General features: G+C 50.0%; 11 protein-coding genes across 11 annotated transcripts; 8 read left to right on the forward strand and 3 right to left on the reverse strand.

Annotated features, from left to right (window-relative positions):
* Nucleotides 1-1,276: 1,276 nt before the first annotated feature.
* N7446_007392 (uncharacterized protein) lies at nt 1,277-2,123 on the forward strand (the record flags this gene model as incomplete). Its single annotated transcript, XM_058516137.1, has 2 exons — nt 1,277-1,710; nt 1,772-2,123. 2 exons carry the CDS (start codon nt 1,277-1,279, stop codon nt 2,121-2,123), a joined length of 786 nt encoding a protein of 261 aa, XP_058373315.1.
* Nucleotides 2,124-2,143: 20 nt separating this feature from the next.
* Nucleotides 2,144-2,419, forward strand: N7446_007393 (C2H2-type zinc finger protein; the record flags this gene model as incomplete). Its single annotated transcript, XM_058516138.1, has 2 exons — nt 2,144-2,249; nt 2,301-2,419. The coding sequence occupies 2 exons, from the start codon at nt 2,144-2,146 to the stop codon at nt 2,417-2,419; spliced, it is 225 nt and encodes a 74-aa protein (XP_058373316.1).
* A 2,121-nt stretch (nt 2,420-4,540) lies between these two features.
* On the reverse strand, nt 4,541-6,083 carry N7446_007394 (putative plasma membrane SNARE protein (Sec9); the record flags this gene model as incomplete). The annotated part of the gene is made up of 2 exons (XM_058516139.1): nt 4,541-4,809; nt 4,866-6,083. The coding sequence occupies 2 exons, from the start codon at nt 6,081-6,083 to the stop codon at nt 4,750-4,752; spliced, it is 1,278 nt and encodes a 425-aa protein (XP_058373317.1). The 3' UTR covers nt 4,541-4,749.
* Nucleotides 6,084-6,337: 254 nt separating this feature from the next.
* N7446_007395 (Sec1 family protein) lies at nt 6,338-8,701 on the forward strand (the record flags this gene model as incomplete). The annotated part of the gene is made up of 4 exons (XM_058516140.1): nt 6,338-6,487; nt 6,535-6,730; nt 6,954-7,165; nt 7,211-8,701. 4 exons carry the CDS (start codon nt 6,338-6,340, stop codon nt 8,699-8,701), a joined length of 2,049 nt encoding a protein of 682 aa, XP_058373318.1.
* A 9-nt stretch (nt 8,702-8,710) lies between these two features.
* On the reverse strand, nt 8,711-12,303 carry N7446_007396 (telomere length regulation TEL2 family protein; the record flags this gene model as incomplete). Its single annotated transcript, XM_058516141.1, has 6 exons — nt 8,711-9,366; nt 9,427-10,143; nt 10,190-10,739; nt 10,791-10,877; nt 10,928-11,278; nt 11,328-12,303. The coding sequence occupies 6 exons, from the start codon at nt 12,301-12,303 to the stop codon at nt 8,883-8,885; spliced, it is 3,165 nt and encodes a 1,054-aa protein (XP_058373319.1). The 3' UTR covers nt 8,711-8,882.
* A 179-nt stretch (nt 12,304-12,482) lies between these two features.
* N7446_007397 (NEDD8-activating protein UBA3) lies at nt 12,483-14,034 on the forward strand (the record flags this gene model as incomplete). Its single annotated transcript, XM_058516142.1, has 6 exons — nt 12,483-12,526; nt 12,581-12,682; nt 12,733-12,738; nt 12,795-12,874; nt 12,930-13,226; nt 13,283-14,034. The coding sequence occupies 6 exons, from the start codon at nt 12,483-12,485 to the stop codon at nt 14,032-14,034; spliced, it is 1,281 nt and encodes a 426-aa protein (XP_058373320.1).
* A 243-nt stretch (nt 14,035-14,277) lies between these two features.
* On the reverse strand, nt 14,278-15,515 carry N7446_007398 (DNA-directed RNA polymerase core subunit RPC40; the record flags this gene model as incomplete). Its single annotated transcript, XM_058516143.1, has 3 exons — nt 14,278-15,246; nt 15,317-15,421; nt 15,471-15,515. 3 exons carry the CDS (start codon nt 15,513-15,515, stop codon nt 14,278-14,280), a joined length of 1,119 nt encoding a protein of 372 aa, XP_058373321.1.
* Nucleotides 15,516-15,837: 322 nt separating this feature from the next.
* Nucleotides 15,838-17,850, forward strand: N7446_007399 (NADH-quinone oxidoreductase subunit D). Its single transcript, XM_058516144.1, has 3 exons — nt 15,838-16,584; nt 16,652-17,372; nt 17,426-17,850. The coding sequence occupies exons 1-3, from the start codon at nt 15,922-15,924 to the stop codon at nt 17,461-17,463; spliced, it is 1,422 nt and encodes a 473-aa protein (XP_058373322.1). The 5' UTR covers nt 15,838-15,921; the 3' UTR covers nt 17,464-17,850.
* A 434-nt stretch (nt 17,851-18,284) lies between these two features.
* N7446_007400 (uncharacterized protein) lies at nt 18,285-19,354 on the forward strand (the record flags this gene model as incomplete). Its single annotated transcript, XM_058516145.1, has 3 exons — nt 18,285-18,390; nt 18,445-18,548; nt 18,656-19,354. 3 exons carry the CDS (start codon nt 18,285-18,287, stop codon nt 19,352-19,354), a joined length of 909 nt encoding a protein of 302 aa, XP_058373323.1.
* Nucleotides 19,355-21,010: 1,656 nt separating this feature from the next.
* Nucleotides 21,011-21,745, forward strand: N7446_007401 (uncharacterized protein; the record flags this gene model as incomplete). Its single annotated transcript, XM_058516146.1, has 3 exons — nt 21,011-21,129; nt 21,171-21,485; nt 21,523-21,745. The coding sequence occupies 3 exons, from the start codon at nt 21,011-21,013 to the stop codon at nt 21,743-21,745; spliced, it is 657 nt and encodes a 218-aa protein (XP_058373324.1).
* On the forward strand, nt 21,746-21,979 carry N7446_007402 (uncharacterized protein; the record flags this gene model as incomplete). The annotated part of the gene is made up of 1 exon (XM_058516147.1): nt 21,746-21,979. One exon carries the CDS (start codon nt 21,746-21,748, stop codon nt 21,977-21,979), a length of 234 nt encoding a protein of 77 aa, XP_058373325.1.
* Nucleotides 21,980-22,049: the final 70 nt, after the last annotated feature.

Below are 22,049 nucleotides of genomic sequence, written 5' to 3' on the forward strand. Positions count from 1 at the left end.
TATGGAAAGGGGAAAGGAGAATTTTTTTTAAAAAAAGAAAATAAGAAAAAGAAAAAGGGTCAAGGGTGTGATATGTCCGATTTAGGCCTCGGTCGCATCAACCGCGCAGCCGCCGCTAATTTGCCCAAAGCCCTTTACCTTTACCCCCATGCACCCCCCATGGCGGGTTACATACAGCCCACTGTGACGTCTTAGTGTCCTCGAGATGGCAGATAGCTCTGCCGACCTTTTATCGTCACAGGACTTGATTTGCGTTCTATGTGATACAGCTCGCATTCCCCGGGTAATAGCATATAATCCTGCAGGGCTGTCTACTTTCTACTGTATGGCTGTATGGCTGGCACGCCTCCATCTGCGGACATAGTCCGAGAGAAAACAAAGTCTGGTCCTCACTTTCCCGGGTGGAGTTGGAGTGGATTATACGCACTGTACATCCTCCACATGGAGACTGGGATTCGAAACAGTCCCTTTGAAGATGTCAGTCGTCATCTTGGGGATTAAAATGTAGTCAATAATGCTAAAAGCTAGTGATTTCGAAGGAGGGGGGGGAGATGGTCGCGCAGACACGCTAAACCCCCTCTGTGCCGTGTCAAAGCTGTGGCTTAAGCCCAAATTCCGAGGCCCGCCCACTATCGAACGTGTTCACAGAGTGAAGACTCATATTAACGGCACGGGTATACCCATTGACAAGAAGCCCCGCTGGCTTGAAACAGAGGAGAACCGTGGTGTTATTCTTGGCGTCTCTTTTGGTCTTTTGGGGCATTTTCTATTCTTTTTTCAGACACGGCACAGAGCATTCCCCCTTGAGTCTTGTTTTTGGTCTTATTTGGGGTATTACGTGGTGTGTATTTACCTGACACTAGACAGTCCGGTTAAGCAATTAATATATTTAAAGTATCCCCAGTACTGCTTAGTGTAGACTATAGGGAACTATGAGACAGAGTAAGATGGAATAGAAATAGAGGACAATGGGAGAAGATAAAATCAGAATAATAGGAATAAATTAAGAAATAAAATAAGAGTAAGAAATAAGGAATAAAATAAAGATAAATTAGAGAAATAAAAAAAAGGGAAAATGAAATAAAATAAATAAAAAAGAATTACAATACACGTATGGATCTGCAACCCCCGGCGGGACGTCGTCAGTGGCACTGCTATATTGTCCCCTTCATAAGCTTCGCCGATCCCCTTCCCCAGACTGCTTTCTACTTTTTCTGATCATCGGGTCTATCACTCTCTCTTTTGACGATCTATATTCTGCACAATAACATCCTCCATGACGATGGTTATGGAAAACCAGAACCGCCCTTATGGCGGCATGAGCTTCGACAGCGTCTACCACAACCCACCGCAATTCACGGATCCCTGGGCACACTCTACATCGCACTCGACACCTCCAGTCTACGCGACCTCCATGGGCAATGGCGCCAGCATGCCCATCAAGGAGGAGGTGAACCGCCCTGGCATGTCCATGCCATACCCCAGCATCCCAGTTTCCGCGCCGTCAATGGTGCCAGGGAGCACCTACGCGACCGGATATGGCCCAGAGGTGATGGGCATGCAACATGAGGTGCCGCGCACAACGTTCGACCAGGCACCTTCCTACACCACTGCCCCGCCTATGAGCAGTTACGCGCCGGCTAGCTATGCGCCTGTCAGCTACGCACCAATCCACCCCTCGCCCACAGACAGCCGTCGCATTTCGCACTCGTGAGTGAATCTTGATTTACTCGAATCGCGCAGAAAAGCCCAATTCTAACACTGTATATAGAGATGCCCGCGTTGGCCCCTCACCCGCATCCGCACCCACCTTCGGTGATGCGCTCGATGCAAGCCGTGGAATGGTCGCTCTCAGCCAGGACCTGACACCGCGCAACATTTACGGCCCTGGCCCTCGCGGTGCGCGGGGCTCAGCCGATTCCTACGGTTTCCCCTCGACGCACTCCTCCACCTCCTCTATCTCCTCCGGCGGCAACTACCCCTACTACAGCGCCTCAGTCGGCTCAGTCGACTCCTCCGTGACAGACTACAGCTCCACAACTTCCGAGTCATACGAGTCGCGCACTCTCCCGCGACCAACCAGCCTCTTGGCCGGTAGTGCTCCCCCGGCCCTCAGTCCATGATGAGCCAGTTCAGCTCCAAGATGCCCTCCAACACTCAGAAGAAGCACAAGTGCAAGGTGTGCGACAAGCGTTTCACGCGTCCATCTTCTTTGCAAACACATATGTACAGCCACACTGGCGAGAAGCGTGAGTTTACCCAGATATTCGCATTAAAACACCGATACTAACTAAGTGCAGCGTTTGCTTGTGATGTTGAAGGCTGCGGGCGGCACTTCTCCGTCGTGTCAAATCTGCGCCGACACAAGAAGGTCCACAAGGGCGAGAAGGACGCCGGCTCCGGCGACGACGACGAGTAATCTCGTTCTCCATACGATCTGACTCTATTCTACTCGAAGCGGTCAACCCCTTTGAGCGTGCTCTCTCTCCCTCGAACTATGCGCTCAACGCGCCAAATTGCCTATCCCGCCGCAGGACCGTTTCCCCTTTTAACCCCGAGTCCCTCTCATGATCCAACTGCGTTGGCATCGCTATATTAATGGCTCGGGCTTGTCTCCTTGTACAACAGCATGGACCACACATTTTCTATTCTCTATTTCACTCCGGATACATTTACCAAGCGGAGAGAGAACTCCTTGATACCCCCTTTTTCAAAAGGACTGCTCTGGGAATATCCGGCTCGGTTCGAGGGATTTTTTTTTTTTTTTTTTTTTTGGGCAGAGAGAGTCCTTTTTTCATTTTCCCTTTCATTATTTCTTTTGTTTGACCCACGTTACGACCATAGAGGTACCGGCTGGATATGCGTTGCTGTTTTTTTTTATTTTCATTTCTTATTCTTTCGCTAGACCTGGGCGTCACCTTTTTGCTTTTTTCGATACCATGGGCTTGTGATGATGCGATGTGCTTGCTGCTTTCTTCTGGGACCCTTTTTTTCTGTCTGGTTTTTCTCTTCTACTTATTACTTTCCCCCTTTTGTACAGGCTGCATTACTTTACTGCACTTGTTCATTTTTTCTTCTTAATCTTCTAGCCTGCATGGCGTGTCTTGCATGGTTTAGACCTATTACATTTACACCTTTTTTAACCTTTCACTATTGGCCCCTTGCCTCCTTTTCAATATATGCCGCCCTTTAGCTCTAGCTCGGGGCTTTGTGTCTGCTTTTTTCAGGGTCGTCCATTGTTTCCACCGGGTCTACGTTTGAGTGATGACGGGTTCTAGTGTTTTTGGGTTGGTGTTGGTGATGATATACCCGCATAGGTGAAGCATTGTTAAATTTCTTTTTTTGTCAACTAAGTAGCTGTGGCCGGCTGAGTTTACCTCACTGTCGCTATAGTATAACTATATTGTCTCATCTATTGAGACAAACCTCCGAACTATTTTTTGCAATGATTGTAGTTCTTGTGCCTTGTTAATCTACCTTTGATATCATTTTCTTACAGCCATCAAGCCGTCCACAAAACATCCATCCTATGTCAGCCCTAACTCTCCCCGCCCCCGTAGCATGACGTCCAAACACAGCTCTAGCAATCAATCAACCCCTAAGGATCATTATCGCAAAGATCCCCTAGTATCTCCCCAATCTAAACAGGATTCATAATCAGAAACGGGGCCGATCATGGGCGAAGCCTAAATAGACTTAGGAACGACTAACCTAGTCACCCTCAACCTAACCACAGCAGGCTCCCTTATTAACCATATGAATAGAATCATTGAAACAACCTAACCTCCAGAATAAACCCCCTCTTATTAAAAAGTTTAACCTCTGGCATATCCTAGTTAGCTTCCCAAGCAATACACCCTTAACCCTCACGATATCCCCTAGGTAATAGTAGCTTCTAGCGAAGGTCGCTGGCGACCTCACCTAACCCTTGATTTCGGAAGTTTTCTCGTAGATATAGGAATCAAGTTCTATTTCGAACTTCCACTTACTTTCTCCTCTTCCTCACTTTCAACTCTCCACCTCACTCTCTACACGTTGGCTGGTATCCTCATGCCTCCTCCTATTATCGGCTCGTTGGGTACCCAGCCGCCAAGCAGTTTCAGCCTCAGCGCATCCTCTATCCCTTCATGATGCTGATTGTCCTCTCCTATACACCATGCTTATACTATCCAAATGGTTAACCACTACAACCCTGATCTGGAGCATTTACCGCGCTGAATTCCGAGTCCACACCTCCATACAATGGGGAACTGAAAGGGTGCTGAGGAGTACGTTTTCGCTGCCTATCATTAGGAAGCCTGTTTCTTTTTACTTTTTTGGCTACGGTTTTGCATGGGGAATATGAGTGAGATGTGAATGTAGGCTTCAGTGCACAGTTTAGGGCTTCGGTTCTCCCCGTTCCCCACCTCCCCGCGGTTGGAGTGTCGATCTTAGTTTGCATGGGAGACGTAGTTGCATTGGACATAAATTCGGTGTTAAATGTTCAGGCAATTCGACGGGAGAGTGATAAATCTAGCTATTGCATAGTCATCACCTACGAAAAAAACTTGTTATACAATGATCGCAATGCAATTATAATATTCAATATTCAACCAATATTCTTAGCCTTAGTCGAGATTCCGACCGTAACAAGCAGATGCAGGACAGCCCCAACGCCAATTTGTGATCCATGCCAATGGATAGAGCACAATGTAATTACTGAGCTCGACAGCACCAGGCATATCGCAGCTCCATTGATAATGGGCACCCTTAGTGAATACGGTCCAACTTCGCCCGGTTCATGGCGATCTGATCGTCGACGAAATCGCTCTGCAGACAGTTAGTCTCATGTTCAAAAACATCCTGAGGTATCTGGAAAAACTCACCTTGCCCATGATACGCTCCAAATGTCTGTTCTGCTCGTCCAACTCCTTGCCAGTAGCCTTGGCAAGACCGTTCAGACGGCCAGTGGCGCCACCAAGCAGATCCAGGTTCTGTTCAATCTCATCCTCCATCGCCTCATCCTCGCTATCCGCCTCGAACTGGTACTTGGCACGCTCGGTAACACTGGCCTTCTTGCCCTTGACTGGCTTGCTCGCGCGGTCAATGTCACGGAACACCCGGTCCATACGCTGGTTGGTGGAATGCGCCTCGGACCGTGTGCCATCACGGATATCACGCTCCTCGCGGTGTGTGTTGAGAACCTTCTCGTCACGTTCGCGCCGACGCCGGGAGGCGGTAAACGGGTTCGCCACATGCACGGCGAACATGCTCTTGTTGAGTGTCTTGAGCTCCCTGGCTTTTTCTTGCGCAATGCGGCCCTCGATGGTCGTCATGTCCAGACTCTTTTCGGTATCGTGGATCGACTCGCCCTGGGCACCTAGACGGGCCAATGTGGCGCGACCGGTCTCTTCAGCCTGTGCAGCGGCACGGAGTGCATTCCGCGTAGACGCCACATCACCCTGCTTGACAAACCGCATCTCCTGCTTCACGCCCTGGATCTCTTCCTCCTCCTCTTCCTCCGCGGTCAGCTGGCGGTCCTGGAAGGTCGCCATGCTGTACTCGTTGCTCCCGCCACCGTAGTTATTCGCCGGGCCCTGACCTTCAGAGTAAGGCGGGGGCGCACTGCCGGATCCATTTTCCGGGGTGCGGTTCTTGGCGCTTCCGAACAATTCGCTGCGAGCTGCATCCGCAGCCGCGGGGTCATTGGGATCCGAACTGCCCAGACCGCCGTAGCCACCGTTTCCATACCGCGAATTCGATCCCGAGGCCGAACTGCCAGCGCCTGCGCTGTTTGAGCCGAATCTGTCACTGCCATAGCCGCCCTGGTTGCCGAAGCGGTTGGCGGTGTACCCAGAAGAGTACTTGTTGTCGGAGGGGATGTTATGCGGGCTGTTCGACGCGGGGCCTCCGTTGGCGGCGGGGTGGTCGGCAGGTAAGGGGGCGACACCGGCGCCAATCTTGGCTTTTGTGTAGGGGTCTACTGGAATTGGTTGGGCGTAAGGGTTGGTAGGGGGAGTTGGGCTCTTGTCCTTTTTGCGCGAGCCAAAGAGTGCTCGGCGGCTGGAGTCGTCGTCGCCATCGGATTTCTTAAACAGACCCATGATGACAGATAGAATAGATTGATGAATTAAAAGAAGTGAGAGTGCAAGAACAAGAGAAGAGAAGAAAAGAAAGGAAGAAGTGAGACGGAAAGAGAAAGACTCAGAACGTGAGACGCCTTCAGGGGAGTTTCGATGTCGAGAACGCCGCCTGATGGTAAGTTACATACCAACGTCACACAGCAATAATTTCCAAACATTCAATACATGACCATACCAATACCTGTTACATCAGCAGTGGCAGTGCACTAAACCGCATGCGGGCGCAGTGGCACTTCAACCTCTGTTTATTTTTGGCCACTTGGGCTATTTCTGGCTGTTCTGCTGCCTGGGAAGAAGAGATGGGGTCTGATGCTGATCACTTTAGAGACAAGGCCAGGAGGGATCTACTGACTTTACTCGAAGCCGTGAGTTCCCCTTGAATTCCCGGGGATCAGCGCTAACTACTGTCCAGACCCGGGGTAAGAAGAACCTCGTCATAAGCCAGGAGCTGGCTGGTCCAGTCGGGCTATTTGTCAAGTTCTCCGTGCTCCAGGAGTATGGTGTGGACCGAGTTTTCCTGCTGGAAAATGCAAACATCGACTCATCACAACGCAATGTGGTATTCCTGGTTCGTGGCGAGAAAGCTCACCACGTTCGAATTGTGGCAGGTATGGTTACTTCATGTTTATACTCTGCTTCGTTCGGTTCAATGCCTCGGCAATGGGGCATCATGAGATTACGCAGATGCTTCCTACTCTATGTGGTCCATTGAAATGTCCCTATATTGATTTACATGTTTCATTTTCATGTCTTTACTGGCTCGTTTCATTGGCGTTCTTTCCCGCTTCCTTCGAATGAGTGCCATCAGGATGAGCTGACATTTCTTTCTAGAACAAATCAAACGCTTGCAGAATAATGGCAACGTTGAACATGAATTCTCTATCTTCTTCGCTCCCAGGCGGACTCTTGTGAGCAATGCGGTTCTGGAAGAGGCGGGTATCATCGGCGACGTGAATATCGCCGAGTTGCCTCTCTATTTTATGCCCCTGGAACAGGATATCCTGTCACTAGAGCTAGACGAGTCATTTGGTGATCTTTACTTGGTATGTGACTTGACGATTGGAGACGACATTTCTGACATGTTACAGCACAAAGATCCAGGATGCATATTCCATGCCGCGAAGGCTCTTATGGGCGTTCAGCAGCGTCATGGCTACTTCCCACGCATTGTTGGGAAAGGCGACTATGCCCGTCGTCTAGCAGATCTATTATTGCGCATGCGAAAAGAGCTTGATGCCGAAGAGAGCTCCGGACTAGCCGATCCATCTGCGCGAGGACTCCTGCCAAGTGCGAGTGTAGAGAACTTGATCATCATTGACCGGGATGTGGACTTTGGCACAGCTCTACTCACGCAGCTCACATACGAAGGCCTAATTGACGAATACGTCGGTATCAAGAACAACCAAGCAGATGTTGATACAAGCATCGTCGGACCTGCACCTACACCCCAGTCTCAAGAATCATCCAAGTCGCCCCAACAAGCGAAGCAGGGTCTGAAAAGGAAGATCCAGCTCGATGCCTCCGACCAACTATTCAGTCAGCTCCGAGACGCTAACTTTGCCATCGTGGGTGATATCCTGAATAAGGTGGCGCGTCGCCTGGAGAATGAATACGAAAGCCGCCATACCGCCAAAACAACAGTCGAGCTTCGAGATTTTGTCCAACGCTTACCAACCTACCAGCTGGAACACCAAAGTCTTCGAACCCACACCAATCTAGCAGAGGAGATAATGCGACTCACCCGCTCTGAAACCTTCCGCAAAACACTAGAAGTCCAGCAGAACAACGCAGCAGGCGCCGACTCCACATATCAGCACGAGACTATCGAAGAGCTTATCGCCCGAGATGTCCCATTGAAGACCGTCTTACGACTCCTATGTCTGGAATCCTGCATGTCAGGCGGTCTCCGCCCACGCGATTTAGAGAATTTCAAAAGACAAGTAGTGCATGCCTACGGCCACCAACACCTCCTCACATTCTGGGCCCTAGAGAAAATGGAACTTCTCCAGCCCCGTTCCTCAGCAACGACCATGCTCCTCCCTACATCCGGCGCGCAAGCAGGCACAAAGACAAATTATGGATATCTGCGCAAGAACCTCCGTCTCGTTATCGAGGAAGTAAGCGAGAAAGACCCGAACGATATCTCATACGTCTACAGTGGATTTGCGCCGCTCAGTGTCCGTCTGGTTCAATGTGTTCTGCAGAAACCGTACATCCTATCGCTTATCAAGGGTGGTTCACCCGCCGCGTCGTTGAATACTGCCAATACGACTTCTCCTGGCTGGCTTGGTTTCGAGGATGTTGTTAAGAGCGCTCGTGGGGCTACCTTTAGCATTGTGCAGAAAGGTGATGATAAGGCGGTTAGGGCTCGCCAGACTTTGAGTGGTAATTCTGGTACTAAGGCTGTGTATGTTTTCTTCTTGGGTGGTATTACCTTTACGGAAATTGCGGCGCTGCGGTTCATTGCTGCTCAGGAGGCGCCGCGGCGGAAGATTATTATCTGCACTACTAGTATTATTAGTGGTGATCGGATGATGGAGGCGGCTATTGAAAAGGGTAGCTTTGCTAAGGCAGAGTGATTGGATTTACGCTCAGGTAGTGATAATAATACAATATTTTGATATCAGCAAGGGTTCTGAAGTTGGGACAAATGTCCGACTCCTTCGAATGGAATATTCAACTAGACACTCATGATTCTAGAATAGGATATCGTAGATCATAGGCCATGAGAACTGTTCTCGATATCAGCAACCACAACCACTAGTAGCTGAACCCAGAATGAACACCCATCAACCGCCCCTGATACCGCTCGATAACCTCTCCAAGCCGAACCATAACACCGGCAGAAAGAGTTCGCACCTGCTCCTGCGGATCGGTAACGGCAGAAGTAGGATCAGCCCTAGCAGAAGAAGCCGGAGTCCGATCAAAGACCTGAGAAGCCCACTCGCGCAACTCAATCACCTGTGATGCATACTGCGTAACCAGACGTTCCTCACCGTTCGAGCCAGATGCGATGTTCAGATCGACTATGGCGAGGAAGAGAGAAAGGAGTGCCGCAGTTACGGTGGGCTCGTTGGATGCTGCTGCTGTGTGGAGGGATAAGAGGAGGGAGAGGGTTTCGTGGGTTAGGCCTGGGAGGAAGGGGGTGTGGGGGCCTGTCGTCGAGAGGATGAGAGATAGGGTTTGAAGGAAGAGGGTTAGGAGGTGGGGGATGAAGAATGGATTGTAGGAAGGGGAGGAGGAGCTGCGTGGTGAAGTTAGTGTGTATTCTTCAATAGGACGCGGGTGTAGGTATGTGACATACGATGAGAATTGCAGCATCATGATTTCGAATCTGCCTTGCATTGGGAAGAAGAATCCCTCGGCAAGCACTTTGTGTAGATCCTTCACTGTGGCATTTTGGCGTTTGGCATCACGCTGCCGGCGTTTCTTCTCGACTTCCATGCGCGATGAGAAGGTGCGCACTTTGAGAGCGTTTGGGCCAGTCATTGCGTCTGCCGCATTAGCTGCGAGTGGCTCCAAGGATGTGCGAGACATTTCTCGGGCGAGCGTTGCGATGGGAGACTCATTTTGGCCCAGATAAAAAGCTTCCAGTGTAGGCGGCAGCCTCTTGGATGGGAATGAGGTATCGCCAGTACTTGGTAGGTTAAGCGTTTTGGCGTCATCTTCTCCATTACCCGCTAGCTCACGGGCACTCAGACCCAAGGCTGTAAGAACAGCTGATCTCTGGACTTGGGAGATGTCTCCATCGAAGTAGATCGCAGTGAACCAGCGGCCCATTTTGAGTGGCTGGGACACGATTAATGCAATCATGCTTTGTAGGCGGGATTCATGGAATTGCGGGTGGTTATTGTCGTTTTGGAGACCCACCATAGTAAGTGCTAGTTCCACGATGTGTTCCTCAAGTTCAGTCCCGAATCCTATTTTGCGTCGGATTAGTGATGGAGCTGTGGTTATGGCGAGGTGATGACGCTCGACATGCTCCGTGTCTCGTAGGCCAGTAATCAAATCACGGATGTACCTGACTTTGTTAGCACGGTCAGTCGAAGGATGGTGTGAGTACTTACACAGGAGCTGTTGGTTTGTTACGTTGGATCAAGGTAGGGTCATCGTCGGAATCATATGCATCATCGTCCGGCTTTTCATATGGAATGAGATCTTCATCTTCGTCCTCGTCTCCATTTTCAACCTTATTGCTGTCTTCAATTTCCTCGATGGCAACAATTTTGCTTGTTTGAGGACGGGAAAACGGTGTCTTCGGCTTTGGTGCAGGCCTGGGGCGAGTCGGTTCGGACTTTGCTGGAAGCGCTTCTTGCAACGACTTGATGGATTCGAGCGAGCCGCTCTCATCCTTGATTTTGGACAAGTTCAGATACAACTTCACTTCCTCGCTCTGCATTTCCTCAAGGTCGAACTTGAGAACCTTACCTGGTTCTTCGATGAGCTCAGATATGCCCGTTCCAACAATCATGCCCAAAAGCCGTGCTCTGTTCGAGGAAGCAGCAAGTCGATTAGAGACTGCGTTGAGATATGCCCCTGAGCGCCCTACCTCCACCACTTGTGCTGGATCTAATCGATGAAGGTGCCCGACAGCAACAAGGATCACCTGTGCAATGGCTAGATGGCGTTAGAATACAACTGGTGAACGAAACACGAGTTCCGGCTTACCATTTTGAACAACGATAGGGATATGCTTGATAGAGAACTTGTCGCCAAATTCCCCCAGGCTGCGCAGGACTAGTTGTTTCAACGTATCTACTAGGATGTTAGTGTCTGACCCCCTCCAACAACACGATAAAAGTTACCAGCATGGCTACTAAATGAAGCCAATAGCGCACGACGTAAGCCTAACGTGCTAATTGAACCGCCTTGCGATTTTGAGAGCCATTCCATAACATGGCTTTCCAAATCGGGTCGATTAAAAATGAGAAGGGAGCACAAAGCTGCCACTCCCTTGATGGTCTCCGAAGAGGTAGTTGACTGATCCATCGAGCCGGACAGATCGTCGGAAAAGTGCTTCCGCTGAACATCACGGAAGATTGCTTCTGAAAGTGCAAGCTGCTCTGCCTGTTTGAGATGGTCGAGGAGGAGGCCAAAAGACTGCGGCGAGGATTGCTCGAAAAGCAGGCCCGAATAAATCTCTTTGACCAATTGATCTGTCGGTGTTAGTTTGAGTCCACATCGAGGTCATCATTCCAAGCTTACCGGTGTACCCGAGGCTCAGAGCTCGCCCGGTCAACAAAGCCACCGAGGCCCACTCGCTTTCGTTATCGGGAGCGAGCTTCAACGTCATATAAGAGATATTGCGGCCAAGCCATGACGCATACTGAGATCCGGTCCCCACCCAGGATATCGACGATAAAGAACTCGTTTCATCAGCAACAGTGAGAGCTTCAGCTGCTGTGGATAGAATTTTGCCGGCGGCGACAAGTGAGACAAGCTCTCTCCACGTAATTTGCTGCCGAACCTTGTTGCCAGAGACTGCCGAGATATCCGTCGAGAGACGCAGCAAAAACTCCTTTGGTTCTAACAAAGCAGCGAGGACAGCCAACAGGTCTTTGATGACGAGTTGGGTGCTCGAACCCTGAGCTTCTTGGGCAGAAGCGCGGGCAGTGTTAATCAGGTGTCGTACTTGAGCCACCAAGGCACCGAGTCCGGCGATGTTACTCAGACATCTCAACAGCGCTGCTCGAGCTTTGGCATCTTTCCCTTTGCTGTCTTTGGCATCCAGCGATCTCCAATGATCTGGAATCGTGGTGCTGACTAACACTCGGAGAATCTGAGCTGTGACAGGACTGGCAATTCGGAGGTCGAAGTCCTTTGTGGCTTTGGATTTGCTGAAAGGATCAAGAGCTGTCACAGCAGCAAATACCTGATCATGATCAGGATTGGACTTCAGTAGATCTATGATGTGACGTGCTGATAGATTGTCGAGGTCAAAGTCGTGTTTTGATGAGACATCCTCGCTCTGGACTGTGGTAACGGGTGTCAGGGAGAATTCAGGATCCTGCCTGACAGTCTTCACTGCCGTCAAAAGATCGTCCATTTTCGAGACGAAGGCCTGAGGAGATGAAGAGTGGAGGTGAAGATTCCAGTATGCGGGCGGCGCACGTGACGCCAATCGGTCTTCCTGCCCACCAGCGTTGTCATTTGCAGCCAGTTTGTTGTAAGTGACCTGCATGCTTTTTGTCGTTTGGAAGAGTCAAAGGGCGTTTGTAACTGAGAAGATTATTCACAAGAGGTTTGCCTTTATTTGTTCCTCGTTGCAGTCTTGTGTCGATCATCGACACTCGGAACGACGCTTGATACTGCCTGGAATCATCTACTCTCATCCAATCACCCAACAAGAATATTCTCAAAATGAACCCAGAACCTACTTTCGCTACGAACAAGCAGAGCCGATGGTGAGTTGGACGAGTCAGACGGTCCTTGATCAGACACTCTCTAATGCCCCACAGGAAGTCCCTCTATAACGTCCTGAGCAAGCCTGGCCCTTTTGCCGATGAGGACTGGGTCCCTGGCCAGGATACCATTGATGCTCTGGAGTCATCTAAAATCCTGTGAGTTGTTGTATTTTCCAACACAAGAATTCCGCTAACGTTGACCCCAGGGTGATGTTCGTCCATATCGCATGATTGGTATTTTATTGACAAACAACTGACTTCAATACAGTGGAGCTGGTGGACTAGGATGTGAAATATTGAAGAACCTGGCTCTGTCAGGATTCAAAGACATTCATGTCATCGATATGGGTATGTGCTTCCAATCTAAGCCATTTGAGCCAAGACCCGATGCTCATACCAACAGATACCATCGACATCTCGAATCTGAACCGGCAGTTCCTCTTCCGCCAGGCAGACATCGGCAAGCCCAAAGCTGAGGTTGCCGCCGCTTTTGTCCAAAAGCGAGTCAAGGGTGTCACCATCACACCCTACGTCGGCAAGATCCAAGATAAAGACGAAGATTATTACATGCAGTTTAAGATAATCATTTGTGGTTTGGACAGCATAGAAGCTCGGCGCTGGATTAACTCTACGCTGATCTCGATGGTCGATATGGAGGATCCTGAGAGCTTGAAGCCCCTGATCGATGGCGGAACAGAAGGTATGGCCCCATTACCAAACTCGAGCCAAAAACCATGTTTCTGAACAGTCAAAAAGGATTCAAAGGCCAAGCCCGTGTCATCCTACCCACACTCTCGTCATGTATTGAGTGCCAACTTGATATGCATGCTCCTCGTCCAGCAGTTCCTCTCTGCACCATTGCCACCATTCCGCGCCAGCCTCAACACTGCATCGAATGGGCGCACCAAATCGCATGGCAAGAGAAACGAAAAGATGATACCTTTGACAGTGATGATATGGAGCACATCTCATGGATATACAATGCTGCTCGTGAACGAGCGCAACAGTTCCACATCCACGGTGTCACCTTCCAAATGACCCAGGGTGTGGTCAAGAACATCATCCCAGCGATCGCTTCGACCAATGCCGTAATTGCCGCGTCTACCACTTCAGAGGTGCTCAAGATTGCTACCTCTTGCAATCCTTATCTGAATAACTACATGATGTACGCCGGCGAGGAAGGAGTCTATACTTATACTTTCGAGGCGGAGAAGAAGGCCGACTGTCCTGTCTGCGGAAATCTTGCTCGGAAGATGGATGTGGATCCTAACATGACATTGGGCGATTTCATTGAAAGCCTGGGCGAGAGGGCTGAGTCTCAACTGAAGAAGCCTAGCATGCGGACTGAAGAGAAGACCCTGTATCAGCGCTTCCCACCTCTGCTCGAGGAACGGACTAGACCTAACCTGTCGCTCAAGCTGAAAGAGCTGATCGAGGATGGCCAGGAGATCGCTGTCAGTGACCCGGCCTATACCATCGACTTCCGTTTCCGCCTTAACTTCGACTAAATTCACTTGCCTTATGCAAGATTACGAAAACCATGTATTCATGTTTAGCCTCAGTTAAATGTGTGGAATTCCAAGATAGTTATCGGTCTTCTCTTTTCCAAGACAATTACCATATCAAGACTCCAGCCTCGTGAAGCGAAGCCCTGACCGAACTTTTCGTAAATGTACAGCGCAAACGCAGTAGATATATCCAACGCCAGATAATGCATAAAATAGGGTGCAGCAGACAGGAAGACCGATTGCTTAAGCCATCAAATCGGTCAGACCCCTCTTCCAACGGGCACACTTGAACTTCAGCACCTTGACGGCCTCCAAGAAGAGAACATCGCTCTCGAACTGGCCAGTGCTCTCCACATTGAAGATGAAGTGATCCCGCACCCGTCCCAGCTTCACCTTGCCCTGGAACTCATCGTAGCGCAAGCACTCTCGGCTGACGGTATCCTTGAACGCATCCTTCACAACGGCCTTCTGCTCTCCTGCATGGCCCTCATATCCGCTTCCACTGCGCGCAGCCTCAGCGGCGGTAACAGGCTCAAGGCCAATCACTCCCTTAGGGAAGCACTTGGCAAACTTCTTGGCATCTTCGCCGATGATGGGACGCTCGATCTTGATATCGGGGAGGAGGCGGTACGACGCGGTGGCGACAGGAGAGAACTTGGCGTGATCAGCACCAATACCCTTGACACAGTGCAGTTCCATTTCGATCTTCTGACCGGGCCGGAGCTTGGCGATTAAGATATCCGGGTTGACAGGTGCGATGGCACCGTCGCCGACGAAGAAGTCCTCCTGACGGCCGACTGGGTGGAACATGAGGTCCTTGGCATAGACGTGGGCGTTGGTATAGAGCTTGCGGGGGTCCTGTTCGTCCTTGTCCGCGTACTCGTTCTTATAGCACTCAACGTCAAGGCGGAGCACAATGGTGTTGAAATCGCAAGCACCGCTGCCGGGCTCATCGTCTGATTCCTTCTTGACCCAGTGCATCCAGTTGATTCCCTCCACGGAACCCTTGAGCGGGATCAGGCCCAGTCGTGATGCGAGGACTTCGTCTTGAATAACCGAGGTGTTGTTGTGAATGAAGCAGTCTTCGATGGCGATGGTCGGAATCTCGGCCATGAGAATACGGCGGAAAGCATTGGCGACGGCGGCGTCGAGTCCGATTAGCGAGAAGGAAGACTCGAACCGGTCATTGCGGTGGAACTCGACCTGGAAGCCCTGTTCGTTATAATCGTTAGATGGGCTCAATCCAGGAATTGTAGCTTGCTTGTGAAAACCCAGCACTTACATTCTTGAATGTATCGAGCGCCCACTCATGCGACTCACCTGGCCAATGACCGGGAAAATCTGTGGAGGGGATGTTGGTAACGGTTTCCGGGTTGATGCCGATGATCTGAGACCATTAGTATTGAGAATTGAGTAGGATGGTAGTTGAAGCTTACACGGCGACGCTGCAGCTCCTCCTGCGAAGGGACAAGAGGCGCCATGGCGGGCAGTATGTGAGTCTGGTGAAGGTTGAAGGTAAAGTCCGCGATCACCGATAAGAGGAATTTCTCGAAGCAATTTTCCATTTGGCCTGAGGCAGCAGGTGGTCTTTATTCTGTGTGCTGCAGGATGTGGTTACATAATCATTTATGTTGAAAATGCCAGACACTAAGCCATGTTCAGCCTAGTTCAACACTAACACTAACACGGTATAGTGACCCTCATAGGCCAACCAGCGCACGGCTGATGACCCAAGCAGCTCGGCACGTGACGTCCCAAAATGCGCGACTCCCAACTTCGTTCACCAGGTTTCCTACCCGTAGCGAGCCACCTCCACCCATTGAATGCGGCTGGATTGAGGATCATCTCCCCTCTTTTCCCTCTAGGACACCGTACTCTCTATCCTCCATGGCCGCTTCTTTCGCTCGCCTGGCGGGCAATGCGCCCAAAAGGCTCTGCCTCCGCCCCTCCTCGCTCAACACATCCATTCCTCGTTCCCGCTCGATAGCCACCTCGGTTCCTCGTCGTCAAGCCGAGCCTACCAGCTACCAAGCCACCAAGCTTGTTCAAACCGACCCGACCTTCACCCATTTCGCCAACAAGGGTGCGCCCGAGGACCCCGAAGCTGCCGGTCTGGAATCTGAGGCCGAAGGGATTGACCGCAAGATCCGTCACTACACTGTCAACTTCGGTCCCCAGCATCCAGCTGCTCACGGTGTGCTCCGATTGATTCTGGAGCTCAATGGTGAAGAGATTGTTCGATCCGATCCCCACGTCGGTCTGCTTCACCGTGGCACCGAGAAGTTGATCGAGTACAAGACCTACATGCAGGCCCTACCTTACTTTGACCGATTGGACTATGTCTCTATGATGACAAACGAGCAGTGCTTCTCCTTGGCTGTCGAGAAGCTGCTGAACGTTGAAATTCCCGAGCGTGCCAAGTGGATCCGTACTTTGTTCGGCGAGATGACTCGTATCCTGAACCACCTCATGTCCGTCCTGTCCCACGCTATGGATGTTGGTGCATTGACTCCTTTCCTGTGGGGTTTCGAGGAGCGTGAGAAGCTCATGGTGAGTACCCGGGCCTTGCCAATTGGGTCCGCCAAGACATGATATGCTGACGTTTCGGGCGCTTTAGGAATTCTACGAGCGTGTCTCTGGTGCCCGTCTTCACGCTGCCTACGTTCGCCCCGGTGGTGTGTCGCAGGATATCCCTCTCGGTCTTTTGGACGACATCTACCAGTGGGCCACTCAGTTCGGTGACCGTATCGACGAGACCGAGGAGCTGCTCACGGATAACCGTATCTGGAAGGCCAGAACCCAGGGTGTCGGTGTTGTCAACGCTGCCGATGCGCTCAACATGAGTTTCACTGGTGTTATGCTCCGTGGCTCTGGTGTCCCTTACGATATCCGCAAGTCGCAGCCCTATGATGCCTACGGCCAGGTCGAGTTCGATGTTCCCGTGGGTGTCAACGGTGACTGCTACGACCGTTACCTCTGCCGTATGGAGGAGTTCCGCCAGTCCCTCCGCATTATTCACCAGTGTCTGAACAAGATGCCTGCTGGCCCCGTCCGTGTGGAGGACTACAAGATTTCCCCTCCTCCCCGTGCCGCTATGAAGGAGAACATGGAAGCTCTCATTCACCACTTCCTCCTCTTCACCAAGGGTTACTCCGTGCCCCCTGGTGAGACCTACTCAGCCATTGAGGCCCCCAAGGGTGAGATGGGTGTGTTCCTGGTCAGTGACGGCAGCGAGCGGCCATACCGCTGCAAGATCCGTGCTCCTGGTTTCGCTCACTTGGGTGGTTTCGACCAGGTGTCTCGTGGTCATCTTCTGGCTGATGCTGTCGCTATTATCGGTAAGTTTCTCTATTCAATGGCCATATAAGTATAACTAACATTGACTCTCTAGGTACCATGGATCTGGTGTTCGGTGAGGTTGACCGGTAAACATATTGGCAACGCAATAATAAAAAAGCAAAAAAACAAAACCCGAAGAAAACCTTCAATGGCACCCTCTTAGATGGTTAGATTCACCTGTGCTGGGACAAATCAGAAAAGAGGAACCACCTATTTCCTTCCTCAATGTGATCAACCCTGGATCTTTCGATGCTACCCAGGGGATACCAAATGCTCCATGTTTTCTTCCCATGGCGTTGTTCTATTATGTCCTGTCCGTCTCCTTTGTCTGTTTTTTCTACTACTGCTTCATATAAGCCCTGTGTATAGTGAACATTTGTTTCTTTTTTCGAGAGTCGTTTCGAGTGTAGGGTTTGTAGGGCTAGAGATTCGTCTAGACAGGCAAGGTTACCTTGCAAATATGTCTGCGAACCCATGCCGACGGAGCTATCAAGATATATATGCCCACATTGACCGAAATAACCGAGAAGCCACCACAATTAATTGCACACAGTTTGTATCTCAATTAGCATTAAAGCTAGAGGCTTGTTAGCAATCTACCGGAAGTCGGTTGGATTTTGATTTCACGAAAGTCTCGTTGTCACGTTCGCTTCTCAACGTAGACAACACGACAATCACTGCCCAAAGAAAACAAACCAGTAGAGCATTGAATCCAACATGTTGATTAGTTTCTAGATTGATCTTGATATGGCCCTCGCCTACTTACAAGTTATACTGCTCGGCAATCCCCGCACCGAGGTTGGAATATGCGATGATCACCGAATCGGCTATATGCCAATGCACGAGATACAAAAAGATCCAACGTGACAAGTAAATCCACAAGTTGCATAGATCGGGATCAAAATTTGAAGATGGGCGGCCAATCAACATACTCTTCTTCATCAATTATATACCCTAAGTGGTTTGGGGGCTCTGCGTCCTGCATGGCTGTGCTTGTTTCACATCCTTTGGATCTAAGTGAGTTTGCCTGCCAATCGTTCTGTCTTTTATCAAATTCACTAAAAATTCTAGTCAAGGTCAGAATGCAGATGGAACCTGGTGGTGCGAAAGCTGGCACTTGCACTAGCTGCATTCGAATTGTTCGGGGTGAGGGTATACTGGCATTCTATAATGGGGTAAGTTGGAACTATTAGATGGAGACCAGGAAAAGCTTATAATTCCAAGCTCTCAGCAGGTTTCATGAGACAGTGTAATGCGACTATTCTTTCTTATCTCTTTCCAGTTGATACTTACGACACTTACCTACTCGACAGTAACTTATGGCTCCGTCCGCATCGGCCTCTATGAAACATTGAAGGACAAAGCAAAAGCGAACAACTTTCCCGCATCACCTCCAGTTCTTGGAGTTTTAGCAGGTATTTCTGGGTTCGTCGGCGGAATATTCGGAAATGCCTCAGACATAGGCAATATCCGAATGCAGAACGACGGCTCACTGCCTCCCCATCTTCGCCGGAACTACCGACATGTCTTTGATGCATGGAGTCAAATCAATAGACAGGAAGGTTGGAAGGCTTTTGGGCAAGGACTGTGGCCTAATGCTTTCCGCTGTGGTTTAATGACCAGCTGCCAGCTTGCTTCCTATGACAGTTTTAGGGAATTACTAGCAAGGACTACGGGGATTGATGATAATAGCCCTGGACTGCAGGTTTCGGCTTCCTTCTTGGCAGCGCTAGTGGCTACTACGCTATGCAGCCCGATTGATGTGATCAAGACACACCTTATGGGATCATCGGAGAAGCAGGGAATCTTGGGTATCATCAAGGGACTGACGGCAACAGAGGGAGCTAGATGGATATTTCGAGGATGGACTCCGAGTTTTGTCAGGCTGGGACCACAGACGATTGCAACGCTGGTACTTCTGGAACAGCACAAGCGGATATTCAGGGGGTTGAAGGAAACAACCCAGGCGATCGCTTTATAGAAGAATTAATAGATAGCCAATTTAAACCAGCAGACTTATAAAGCCTCATTAGCAAGGTGGGTTGCTCTCCATGGTAATGCAGCTGCAACAAACACTGTATGCGTGCTGCATTGGGCAATCAAGGGAAAAAAAAAGGGGGAACACGCGCAAATTAGGTCCTTTCAATAGCTGCAAGGCCCTAAGAACTATGTTTCGTGTATTTTGGACTTCAGAAGAGAAGGGGTGTGCCTAATTCTGATTGATATTTCAAAAGTGAGCAAGTGAACCGGCTATCGAAAGAGGCCAAACGCTACATAGATTTCACCAGTTTAAAGTGTTTAACTGTCTTGTATATAAATTGTTGAACGAGCTTGAAATTGACCATCTCCAAAATTCATACAGTGCATAAGCCTGACTACCACTTCATTACTTTGATGCCCTCATCCGCATACGTAATATCGACCTAGGCTCTTGGGTCCTACTCATGATTTTACCACTAGACTACTGCTCAAAATGTTATGTTCTCGTCTCCATAGTTGGCTTGTTCGCTAAGTGTCCTCATTGGGTTCAACCGGGATACGGTGCCACGGATTTAGCAGAGATTGATCTTTTCTAGGGATAAAGAGGCACTAAAAGCGATGGCAAAGGAGACGCTAAAGAGACGAAAAAAATGTTAAAGCATGACTACTCGCATTAAGTTAAACCAACTGTGGTATATTCTACGCAGATGACAAGAATCGGAGGGTGTAGGGCTGGAGATTACCCAAATGCTTCAAATAAGTCACTGCGTGCTTCCGTATTATCACATCTGGGTCTACAGCACCTGAAAATGTGCCTTGGTAGGAGGTCATGGTATGACTAGGAAGAGAGAGCCAATAATGCGCGGCTGGTGCATCGCGGTTTAGCCCTGATGTTGAATCGACGGCCTTAGGTCGTCAACCCACGATCCCATCCCACGATCCCGGGATATAGATCGTTTACACTTTCGAAATTACCTCCCCTTCTCAACGCCCTTCACCATTCTTCTTCCTGGTCCCTCTTCCTTGAGACTTTTTGTATCAGGGACTTCCTTTTAGTACTATTCATCATAGCCTCGACGTGAGGCTTCTCCTGAAAGTGATCCCTTCAAGGGCTCGATGGCAATCGCTTCCACCATACACTCTGCCATCCCCTGGAGCCGCTCTTGAACCGGATCTCCCTAATCAGGTATGATATCAAGGCTTTTGGTCTTCCAGTACGATGACCGACTCCGAATTGTTAGTACTGATTCAAGTCTTCGTGCCATCGATCGTACAAGACCTCCTTGGTCACATCTTCACACTCTAGATCGTACCAGATTTCGTGAACCACATTGCTTCAACATAAACCCAAGATCATCTTTCAAACCTACCCCTTGAAAGGGTAAGTTCTGGAAGAACATTATTAATGGGACTTCGGACAGGCTGACTCGGAAACGTCTAACAGGATCCCGCGTCTCGTTTCATGCCGAAAGGAGACCGTTGATATTGAGACGCTTTCCTTTTCCGCCCGCGAAATCGACTGCGCATTGTCTCTTGCTCCAAGATCCAGGGTATGCACGACAAAATTATCTAATATTACTTGCAAATAACTGACAGTTCTAATCGTTGAAGAAAAATCCCTTGAACCGTCGGGTCTATCAAAACAAAAATTGATACAATGGCGGACACTCCCAACCCCGAAGATGCCCTAATCCGCGAGAATATCAAGAACGCGGAAACATTGAAAGCCACGAAGATCTTCAAATTGGCGAGGATACTACAAGTCGTGACGATGATGTGAATGTCATGGATTCTCCAATTCAAGTGGATCTCCAAAGCCATGACGCGACTCAAAACCACGCAGACACCCAGCACAATGAAGACACGCAAGGCCGCCAGGATGCTCAAAACCAAGAGCAGACTGAGACTAAAGAAGAAATTCTACGCAATGAGACTGAGCAAATGTCTCCCCATTCTCCAATTTCTCCTTTGTTCACCCTCCCATTGGAGCTACGCCCCATGATCTGGCATCAGCTGAGTCCTCGCGGCTTGTCAATTGAGGTCTCGCGCCGCTTCCGAGACTTCGGGGTGGAACCCATAGTCTCGACCTACGACTGGGACGCTGAGGATCTGTTTGGCAATCAGATTCCTCGGTGGACAGGTATCCTCACTCATCTGCTTGCAGATGAGTGAGGAGTGCCTCAACATCCTCTACGGGGAGAACCTATTCGAAATTCGGGTGGCCGATGATGCAGAGATTAGCATGAAGAGATTCTTTGGCAAGGAAAACCTCCGACGATGGCGTTACGTCGTCGCTATCTTTCACACGGCCTCTGGTTTCGATAAGGGGACCCCCGAGCCTGACCGTCAGTTCTGGGGAACAATTTTACCCGGTCTGACGGATTTCAGCTGAATGATGGAGGCCCCGTCGTGCCTTTTGGACGACGAGTACCTTCCGGATGAGAAGATCCAGGGGATGTGGCGAGAGTGGACTGATACCCTCCTGACCTGCTTCAGTATGGGTCTTAAAGGCCGGAAAGACGTGGATCTTGGCTATGAGGTGGGCCACACAACCGAGCGGGTGGTGACCATCAAGCGGCGCAGCATTGAGTTCCAGCGTGGGCCGTTTGTGACCAAGAGAAAGTGAGCATACTTTGGGCTGGGGACTGCCCCCAAATGTTTGTGTAACTTCTAGTTAAGAGAGAAGAATGAGAGAG

The sequence above is a fragment of the Penicillium canescens genome (assembly GCF_028828765.1).
Source record: "Penicillium canescens strain IBT 15451 chromosome Unknown utg000004l_segment0_segment0, whole genome shotgun sequence".
NCBI classification, from domain to species: domain Eukaryota; kingdom Fungi; phylum Ascomycota; class Eurotiomycetes; order Eurotiales; family Aspergillaceae; genus Penicillium; species Penicillium canescens.

Coding starts and splice junctions, on each gene's coding strand:
- N7446_007399 (XM_058516144.1), top strand. CDS start 15,922: ATGGCCGCTTCTTTCGCTCGCCTGGCGGGCAATGCGCCCAAAAGGCTC. Junction 16,585..16,651: donor AGGAGCGTGAGAAGCTCATG/GTGAGTACCCGG, acceptor CGGGCGCTTTAG/GAATTCTACGAGCGTGTCTC. Junction 17,373..17,425: donor TGATGCTGTCGCTATTATCG/GTAAGTTTCTCT, acceptor TTGACTCTCTAG/GTACCATGGATCTGGTGTTC.